General features: G+C 53.9%; 2 protein-coding genes across 3 annotated transcripts in view; both read left to right on the top strand.

Annotated features, from left to right (window-relative positions):
* Positions 1–3,613: 3,613 nt before the first annotated feature.
* Positions 3,614–4,606, top strand: LOC130606043 (spidroin-2-like). Its single transcript, XM_057421962.1, has one exon. The coding sequence runs from the start codon at positions 3,614–3,616 to the stop codon at positions 4,604–4,606; it is 993 nt and encodes a 330-aa protein (XP_057277945.1).
* A 698-nt stretch (positions 4,607–5,304) lies between these two features.
* The window catches only part of KANSL1 (KAT8 regulatory NSL complex subunit 1), an 83,611-nt gene continuing 78,389 nt past the window's right edge, over positions 5,305–10,526 (top strand). For both annotated transcript variants that reach the window (XM_057421979.1, XM_057421978.1), the window contains exon 1: positions 5,305–5,459. The gene's annotated coding sequence lies outside the window, so the exon portion shown is untranslated. The remainder of the gene's footprint in view (positions 5,460–10,526) is intronic.

Genomic DNA, 10,526 nt, shown 5'->3' with positions numbered 1-10,526 from the left:
AGGGGCCTTTTAGCTTTAGAACTGGCCTTGTCTTGCATGAGGCATCTCTTTTTGTCACATCCTTTTTGGTCAGGAACCATAGGGCCACTTCATGGTTTGGAAAATAAGCCTGAAGGGCTGAGCAAAAAGGGAATTCTCTGATTTATGTTTTGAAGAAGGAGGAGAAGCAGTGAAAAAGAGGCTTAAACCCCACTAAACAGCATGAAAAGGAATTGCTAAAACCTGAGGAATGACAGTAAGGGAGCTTTGTGCCTCTGCCCCATTGTTCTAATCAGGCTGGGGCTGGAAGCTTTTGATGAACATGAAAATCATGACAAGTTGCAATGGATTTTTCTGGCCACAGCCCTTCCCTTGCCTTGGGGAAGGAAGGGGCTTGGATGGCCCAAGAGCATCCCATGTCTTTCCTGGCATGGTTTTCCCACCCAACCCCAGCATGTCCACTGCACCCTCGGTGTCAGGGCTGGGCTGAGCGTCACCCGTTCCCACCTTCATTGGCTTCCTTTTGGTCCCAAACATCCTTTCAAACCAAAAACTGGGAGTCAGCACATGCTACTCTCCAGCCTTTCCTGTAACAAGCACTTGTTGAAACTGAGCCCAGAGATCCAGGGAATGAGGTGCCTTTTTCCCTTTGGTTCTCTACAAATTGTAGTAAAATTCCTCAGCACCCTCAAAACAGCTCCACATTCCCCTGGGATGGTAAAGGGGAATCTGTGCTACCTGGTAGATGTACAACTGGAAAAGAGCCCTTGCTTTAGGCGTACATCAGACCTTACAGTGGTGGTTCTTCCCCCTTGGGTACCATCCAGTCCATGCTTGATTCTCCCTTCTCACCAGGTGAACTTGGGCTTCACTCAATAGAACTTGCTCTCTGTAGAGGGACAGGGAAGAGGAGGAGGAGCATGAAGGCAGCCAGGTTGGAGCAAGTGTGTTCTCTGAAACAAATTAGGGAGCTATCATCTTCTTCTGCCACACCACTGAAGAGGTGCAGAGTGTGGGTGCGGAGCGTCCTGTTTCCATTGGAACAACGGCTGTTGTCCTTTTCCCCCTTTTTATTTTTTTTTGGCTTTTCTTGACTTTTTATTTCAAAAATTGTACGATGTTAGGGAAAAAAACCAAAATCTTTTCTGTTCATTTGTTTGCGACTCATTAAAGGATGTGGAAAATCCAAATAAACTACTTTTAAAAGCAGGTTATCCCCCGGTGCTTTGGGATTCAGCCTTCTGGAAGTGGGCAGAGCTGGGGTGGAAGTGGATGCTCCCTGGGGTATGTGGGGCTGGTTTGTGTCCTGCTGGGATCATAGAAGCATCGTGGAATGGGTTGGGTTGGAAGCGACCTTAAAGCTCATCCAGTTCTAGCCCCCTGCCATGGATAGGGCCACCTTCCACTAGAGCAGCTTGCTCAGTCTCACACTCCGGGGCTGCAGATGTATCCTCAGAGGAGGGGGGTTAAAATCCTGTTGGCACAGAGCACCTGACTTCCTCTGCTGTTGTCACCTCTGCTTTTCACATTGGTGTGCATGGAGCACCTGATTTCTCAAGCACTTTGGGTCCAGCTCCTCTATAACCCCTGGGAGCTCTTCCTTGCCCTGGAACCGCACAGCGGTGGCAGCCACGTGTGCAGGGACAGGAGGGGACCCAGCCCCTGCCTGCAGGTCACAGCACCAGACCCAGGCACTGAACCCCCTTCCAGCCACTGTGCTCTCCCATCCTGCTGGGCAGTCATGGAGCAAAACCATAGACTGGGAATGCTGGGCCCAGAGCAGCTCATGGAGGTGGAAATGGGATGGATCTGGGCGAAGGAGGCTGAGGGTTAGGGTGTGCAGCTGAGATGTGAGACTGATGAGAACAGGGGGAGTGGGCACGGTGGGGAACTGTCCCCTCTCCAAATGGGCACTGATGGCTTCAGCATCTGCTGGTGCCCTCTGAGGTGCTGGGTGTGTTTCTGGTCCATCTGTTGGGGGTCCTGCTCACACAGTCTCATGTGATGCTCTCACCATTCTCATCTGGGACCTGCTCTCCTGGCCCAGACTATTTCACCCAGCCTCTGGAGGGGACAACACAAACTGGTCTGGGGTTCTATGATGGTATCAATATGGGAGGTATCAGAAATACCTCTGGCATCAGAGAACTCCACTTCCAAAGGTCAGTCCCATCAAAAACACCCCAGAAAACCAGAGAGGAGCCACAGGTTCCTTCCTGACAACCTTTACATTCATGAGAATCCTCCTGTCCCAGTTCATATCCAAACCTGCGCAGCAACAGAAGTTCTTTGCTGCTGGGACTCTTGGAAAGGGAGCTTAGGAAGACACAAGGATGAGTTTGCTTCTTTCTGCCTCTCTTGGTATCTCGTGTGTCTCAACAGCTTTAGTGGAAGCGCTTTCAGGCAGGGGTTTCTCCCAGCCCCGCTGCACCCACTTCTAAGCACTTTCAAGGCAGAATAGAGCTGTATTTGGGATTTTCCTGGATAACCAGGAATAACAGCCTGATGGCAACCACTGTACCAAACCCACCTTCCTTAGCAAGGAGAGGCAGAGGATGGTGTCTGGGGGTGTGCCTGCTCTGGGTAGTGTAGAACTGGAGCAGTTTGGGTCAGAAGCTCCCCCTGTGTCCTCCCCGCATCAGAAGGGGTGGTGGAAAATCCATACCTGCTGGAAAGGAAAGGGCTGCCTGTATCCAGTAACGTGTGTGTTCATCCTCTGGCAGGGCAGGGATCTCCTTCCTCCCCATGCTGATGAGTGACCGATGTCCAGCTGATCCTGTGAAAGCCTCTGGGTGCAGCAGTGTCTCTCCCTCCATCAGCACCATCCAGCGAATGGAGCCACCTGGACAAGGAAATCAAAGCTCAACCCCAACCCAGGTCATCCATGGAGCCAGAAATGGGAATTTCCTCCTTTGATCCATGGGCAGAACTCACTTTTGCTGGGATGCTGGGGATGTTTTATGATGGTACAAACCATCCCAGGCATTCCTGGGCACAGGAGGTCACCTGCGATGTGCATCTGGAGCATCTCAAATGTCCTGCCCATGGCTCTGCTGTCCCAAAGGGAAGCGGTGCCTATTGTCACAGCAGAGGAGCACCGGTGGAGGTGAAGGAGCCGGTTTCATTCTCAGCTAGCAGGACGGGTACTTGTGCCTTGTGCTGGGGTTAAACCCAGCCCATCACCGGGATAATGACCTGAGACACAGGGACACAAAGGCCCAGCTGAGGGGATGCCCGGGGAGCAGCACCGAGGGGTCCTCCCTGCCTGGTGAAGAGGGCGATGCTGCCAGTGACCCCGACCTCAGTCGCATGTGGCTCTTGAGGGACCGGTGGAGGGCCCATGGGAGCCCTGGGGCCAGCCCTGCCATGGCCACAGGCTGGGGGACACAGGGCAGTGGTGCCTGCCCTCCGGCAGCCCCAGGGCCACCTGTGGGGCCCAGGCCTGTGTCGCCCATGGGGCAGAGGCCCAATGTCACTGGTGGGACATGGGCCTGGTGTCACCGGTGGGACATGGGCCTGGTGTCAAACATGGGACATGGGCCTGGTGTCACCAGTGGGACATGGGCCCGGTGTTACCGGTGGACAAGGGCCTGGTGTCAAACATGGGACAAGGGCCTGGTGTCACCAGTGGGACATGGGCCCGGTGTTACCGGTGGACAAGGGCCTGGTGTCACCGGTGGAACATGGGCCTGGTGTCACCGGTGGGACATGGGCCCGGTGTCACCGGTGGGACAAGGGCCTGGTGTCAAACATGGGACATGGGCCTGGTGTCAAACATGGGACAAGGGCCCGGTGTCACCGGTGGGACAAGGGCCTGGTGTCAAACATGGGACATGGGCCCGGTGTCACCGGTGGGACAAGGGCCTGGTGTCAAACATGGGACATGGGCCTGGTGTCACCGGTGGGACATGGGCCCGGTGTTACCGGTGGACAAGGGCCTGGTGTCAAACATGGGACAAGGGCCTGGTGTCACCGGTGGAACATGGGCCTGGTGTCACCCATGGGACAAGGGCCCGGTGTCACCGGTGGGACAAGGGCCTGGTGTCAAACATGGGACAAGGGCCTGGTGTCACCGGTGGGACAGGGGCCTGGTGTCACCGGTGGGACAGAGGCCTGGTGTCAAACATGGGACATGGGCCTGGTGTCACCGGTGGGACGGGCGCCCTGGGCCCCGCTCCCAAGTGGCCTGTGGCCCGCAGGACACCCCGCGGCCGCCGCGGGTCCCGCCTCGGTGCCCCCGCGGGCCGCCCGCTCCCCGCCGCCCGCCGGACACCCGCCCTGCCCCCGCCATCCCCTGCTGAGGCGAGGCCGCCACCGCCCCCCGCCCGCCGGTACCGCGGCCCGGGCGGACCCGCGGCGGACCCGGGAGGCGGCCCCAGGGCCCGGGGCCTCCCTGCGGGCCGGGCCGGGGCCGGGGGGGGGGGCGGTGCGGGGCCCGCGGGGCGCGGAGCGGGGGGCGGCGGGGGGTGCCGGGCAGGGGGCGAGCCGCGGCACCGCATCAATCACCGCCAGCCCCGCCCCTCCCGCGCTGATGGACGCGGCACTGGCCAATGGGGAGGGCCCATGCCCTGCGCGCAGCCAATGGGAGCGGGGGAGGGCGGAAGGTCCCCACTTCAAGGCTGGTTGAGCGGCGCAGGTAGGTGCGGGTGAGGGGCTGCCGGTGCGGGGCGGCCCGGCCCGGGGGGGGGCGGTTGGGGGGAGGGAGGAGCGGGGGGGGTGGGGGGCAGGGGCGGGGGTCGCAGCGCGGAGCCCCCCGGGGGCCGGGCCCCGTCGCCCCCATCGCGGGCAGCGCCAGGCCAAGTCCCGCGGCCGCCCCCCCCCCACCTCCCCGCCGCTGTCCCGCAACTTGCGGGGCTGGGTGGGGGGCGGCTCCTCCCGCGGCCCGCTGGGGAGTTGCGGGGGGCAGGGGCCGGGCGCAGGGCCCGGGGCGCCGGGAGGGAGCTCCGCCCCGCAGCGCTGCCCGGGGGGGGGCCGGGCCGGGCCGGCTCCGTGCGGAGCAGGGACCCCCTCAGGCCCCAGCGCCTCCATTTTAGCCCGGGGAAGCGAGGCCGCGCCTGGGGGGAGGCTTCCAGGAGGATGCCGGGGTTCCCCAGCACCCCTGCGCCAGCCTCTGGGCGCTGATGGGCCCGGCCCGGGGCGGGATGGAGCTGCGGGGGGTGTGGGAGCACCGGGGTCGTTGCGGTTGTGCCCCCCCCCCCCATATCAGCCTTTTCTCTCCACAGGTCCTGGATTTTGCCACCTCCTCAAGGAAATACACAAGGAGCTCCCATCCCTCGCAGGCGGAGGCTGGAAGCATCCCGAATCCCTGCCCTTGTCACCGGCCGAGTGCCTGGATCGCAGGTGTTGAGGATGGGCCCGGCCAAGATGCCCAATGGGGTTCGGGCTCCCCGCTTCCCATCGGGACAGCCCCGGCGCTGGGCTTGGGACCGGACACACCGGGATGCGTTTGCAGGCAGCCTCTTAGTGTCTGATGGTGTGAGGTGAGTGGAGCCCTGCACGTAGCTTCTTCCTGGATGGGTGGCTTGGAAATGGAGGTTCAGGAATACAGCTGGGAATGGGGGTTCATCCAGTGTTTTCCCCTCCAAAATCATTCCAATGCCTGTACGGAGTGAAGAGATGTGTAGCCTCCTCTTGGGAGTGTGCATATGTGTGGCCTTTGTATGCAACAGCATTAAGGGATGACTTGTCCAGAAGCAGCAACATCTCCTGCTCTTCCCCCCAACTTATTGTGTGCATCCATAACCCCAGGTTTACATTGACCAGGTCTTTTTTACCTGCTGATGTAATCTGGTTTATCTCTGTGCTTACACCAGCAAGAGAGCTGTGTGTGTAACTGGCACAGTGGTCTTGGCTTTGTCCCATGAAAACCAAAGGTCTAAACCAAGGTTTTCATGCTCATGTTTCTGTGCCTGGGCTTCCCCATGGGTGAAGTGGCTTAACCTGTGATAACACTGGCAAGGTAAGACTTGTGTCGTGAACACTTCGGTGCAGCAATCAAGTTGTGCAGAGCTGAATGAAACCTAAAAGGAGGTGCTGAAGGGAAGGATATTTCCCTCTTTTCATAAATCTACAAGCCAAAGCAGCCTGACTTTAGGCCAGTTATGGAGGCTGAATTGAGACGATGTCTCTTGTAATGGGAAAAACCCAAAGCTTTACTCAATCCTTTCACACTGACCTTAGCCACATCTGCACTGGTTGCTGATCTCCAGCTGGCTAGTGCAGCAGTAAGAGCTCTTACTCTTTGTACACATAAGTTGTTCCTTGGGCTTCCCTGTTGCAGGTTTTGGAGGTTATCACTAGGTTCCTTGAAGTCCGTGGTCCTCCAGCTCCTGCTGGTAGGAAGTCAGCAGAGAGCTTCTCTGGAAGCTGGTCCTTACTTCCAGAGTGTCACATGCAGATGTATTGGCTAAGTGGGGGTTTAGCATGTGGCTGTGCAGAGCAGGTCAGGGATGGGCCTGAGGGAGGAGAGCTCCAGGTCCTTCCAGCTTCCTGGAGCTGAGGGATGAGGTGTGCTCATGACAGTGGGTCACACCTGTGTGCACTGAGGACGTGCAGGCCATTGTCATGTCAGGCTGTCACCTCTGGCATTTCTGCTTAGAGGCATTTACCTCTGATGAGCATCTAGTTGGAGCTTGGTGTTTTGAGTGCATCTGTCCCTGTGACAACTGCTTGAAACCTCTGGTTAGTTTGTATTTGAGGGTTTCTGTACCCTGCATCCCTGACTTGTGCTCAAACCCTGGTGCCTGATGTTACCGTCACAGTTTGCAATGCTTGTTCCTCATAAAAGAAGTTCTATGAAGCTCTTTACCTGCAGCCCCTCAAAAGGAAGGGAGGGCTTCTGAGAGCAGGAAGGTCTGCGTGGTCCTTGACACCTAACAGATGGAGCAAAAACCCTGCAGATGCCAATGCTCCAAAGCTCTGTGCTGTGGTGGTGGCCACAGAACAGGGACTTGCTGTCCTCCTCTTGCTGCCGTTTCCCTGTGGTTGCCTGGGCACTGATTCTCCTGCACTAGACTTGTCAGAGGAAGTATCATTAATAAGGAGAGTGTGTAGGGACTTGACTTCTTCCCCCTGTGATCCCTGATGTCTGCCTGCACTGCTGAGGGTTGGTTGGAAGGCAGGTGGATTTGGTCAGGACTGAGGAATTTGTGTGACTCGGGGCTGAGAGTCTTCCAGATGAGATTGTGTTATCTCTGGAACAGCAGCTCTTGGAGCACAGTGCTGATCCCAAGATGCTGGGTGGCTCTTGAGCATGACCAAAAGAGTAAGTGACCTGGTATCCCGGTTATCAGCTGTGTTTCGGTCTGATTCAACTGCTCCTTCAGTTTGGGATTAAACTGAATTAGAAGCAGCTGCCAATAGAGCAGTAATTTTTTTTCCGTGAATCTGGGAATCCACACAGTGATAGAATTGTTCCAAGTGCCCTCTAGCAGAAATGGAAGTGGATTCTGTTAGTGGATCTGAGAGAAACCATGTGAAAAAGACCATAACATGGACTACTGAAAAGGGACTCTTACAACTAGCGCTAATCTTGCCTGTGGCAGAGGGAGAGCTTCCACGTCCCAGTGTTGGAAGTGGCTGAATGGCCTTGGGTGGTCTCAGGTTTGCTGTTGACTCCCGAGGAGGAGTGTGAGGTGCAGGATTGAATCTATGAAGATGTTCTGTGAGCCTTAGCCAAGGCTTGTGGATAAAGGGAAGTACATCAAGGCTTTCCATCTGGAAGATGGAGGAAGGGTCGAGTTGTAAATCTGGACTCCCATACTGCTGGTAGCATGCTCCTGCTTCTTACCAGTTGCTGGGTTCCTCATTCTTCTGACTTCTTGTTTATGTGAAAACTCTTTAATCTGTGTGTCACACAGTGGAACTGAGCCTTACCCTAGCCCATAGGAGCACAAGTGTCTCATGTCCCTGCTGTAACTCCACAGAACCCATAGGCTATTTTTCAGTGTTGAGATTGGACAGGGTTGTCCCCTGAAACTAGATGAGCTCATGTCTCATGGTGTTATAACACATGGGCTTTTATGTGGTTAATGCCGGATTACATGGCCTTCTCCTCTCCTTTCCCTCTCCCACTGCTCCTCTCCCATGATAAAACCACCTATAACCTGAAGGAATGCAGCATTTACGTGTGCTGTCACCCTATTTATTCTGCTGTTCACTTCTGTTTTCTTTTACTGCTTGCATCGTTAAGTGTCTGGGATCACACATTCACTCTGCACAAAACATACTGATGTCCATAAAGAAGTATTGCCTCAATTGCAGCCATTGTGGTGTTCCTTAAGCAAATACCCAAGCAGGCTGATGGGATCTGAGGCTTACTTCTGCACCTCTTGTGCAGCATCATCCATGTGTTTTGGATGCATCTAAGCCAACATGATGATGTTGTTGGCAACTCTTGGGGACCTGCATGATCCAGGGTTACAACTGGATGTTTTACTCTCTGCAAGTTAATAAAACCTGGCTATGGGTCCCCAGCTTCACAATTCAGGGTGCTTTATTGCGAGTACTCAGCCTGATGTTCTTCTTTGGAAGGTACTTCACTGCATCCCTCAGGTTGATATGAATAGAAGTTCCCATGAGGACTTTAGGAAGCCAGGCTCTTCTGTACAACATCAATCTGATGCAACGGTGTGGAGTATTAGAGTACTTTTTGGCAGGAGGAGACCAATGTCTTTGGTAAGGACCCAAAAATACATCAGTGAAGTGTGCCTGTTACCTTTGTTAAATAGTCTTAGGTTCCCAGCCCCTCATCCCAGTGGAAACCATAGAAATACATTTTGCAGTTGAAACAACAATTGATTCAAAATAGCTTATTATTAGACCAAATTCCACTTCACAGCAGATGAAATTAATTTCCCCCCTAGCCTGGGTGCCAATACAGCTCTGACCTTGAGAGGAACTGAGTAGAACTCTCCAGTATGAGAACATCCATGAAATGATGAATGTCTGTATCCAATGGCTTGATCTAAATCACCAAGGGGGTTTTCAAACAAGCTCTGTTGCTTATGTGGATCACTCAGGTTCTTTTTAGTGAGTAGCACATTCCTTTCTTGTTGATATCAAGTCCATCAACCCAGAAGCTGCCAGAGAAGCTCCAGGTTTGGATGTTGACCATAGGATACGTTAGGAGATTTGGTACCTGCCTCATGAGGGAGGTGCCAGGGTTGCTGAGCTCTACCAGCATCACACTAGTTACCTTTCTGTGACTCTACTTCTTGGGTTTAAAGGACTTTGCTATTGTTTTTCCTTTTCAGTGAGCATTTTGAGACTGGCTGACTGGGATGTGCTGTGTCTGCTCAGCTAAGGAATGCTTTTCTTGCCATGAACCAGGTTCTGTAATTCCTCTTCAACATGATCAGAAGAGCAATGATCATTGCAAGGGTCTCTTCTTGTTGCTATAACTTCTCCATATTTAGCTTTAAACCAGACAAGTTTTGCGTCTTCTGGAGGCTTCTGTGGCCACTGATGTTTGAGTTTGGTGCTTTTTGTTAGGATATCTAATGAGGTTGTAAATGAAGATGCAAAAGTTGTGGTTGTATCTGAAGGGAGTCTCATTGCTGTGTGCTTTGGTGGCCATTGCCTTCTCTAGCTTCAGGATGGTTCTCAAACCAATCCAGGCTCAAAAGTCTCCCTTCATGTGTCCTATGTCCGTGTCTGGTAATCTTAACTATGTGTACTGCTATGCAGATACTTACTGTGCAGATACTGTTTCCAAGGCAGGTACAATCAAAGTAAATAATGAGGATTAGTAGGTATAAGCAACAAATGCATATGGGAAAGTCAAGGTAATCATCAGGGGTGAGTAGCTGGGTACACAACACTTGCCATGTATTGAACCCTGTGCTTTGTGTGCTCGTGATACTTTGCAGGAGAAGGTGACTTCAAAGAAAGATTTAAAGGATGGTGCTGTAGAAATGTGGATTCACTGGGGAGAGCTCCTCTTGTTCAAGAGTAGTAATGAAGCTGTGTGAGGGTAGCAGGTACAGGAGTAGCTGTGTGACCTGGAGGAGATGGTGTAGCAGTAATTGGAATGGACAAATGAGACTGGAAAGGTTGTGAAGAGAGGCCAAAGTTGTGTTATTTTAGGCTGTGCAGCAGTTTTTGCTACATCATGTCTAGGTCAGGCTGAATGATGAACGCTGGAGGATCCTGTGCTGCAGGAAGATCCAGATCTGTACCAGGCTGTCAAGCTAAAGATTGCAGCTCTTGGTTAGGCATGACTCGGTGAGCAGAAGTCTCTGCAGTGCAGAATGGAGCTTTATTGTAGGGGAATTTCTCTCAACTTCCTCCACACCAAATTGCCTTCCCAATTCTGTTCCAGTTGGGGGGGGGGGGAAAGAATGAAAAGGAAAGAGATGTATGCTGTTGTAGGGTTGTTGTTCTTCCTACAGAGTGTGGTGAGGAGAAATGGATCAGGAGAAAGCATGGGGCTGCTGAGTTCATCATGCAGCTGCCTTACAGAAACAGAATCCCTGTTACCCTTAAGAACAGGGAATGTTCTCCACGGGACCCAGTTCTATGCTGGATTTGGGGTAGCTGATAAGACG

Source organism: Pezoporus wallicus, unplaced genomic scaffold (assembly GCF_028554395.1).
Source record: "Pezoporus wallicus isolate ANWC-B61680 ecotype Strahan unplaced genomic scaffold, APGP_CSIRO_Pwel_v1 contig_8488, whole genome shotgun sequence".
Taxonomy (NCBI): Eukaryota; Metazoa; Chordata; class Aves; order Psittaciformes; family Psittacidae; genus Pezoporus; species Pezoporus wallicus.
This window is presented reverse-complemented; position numbering and strand designations above follow the sequence as displayed.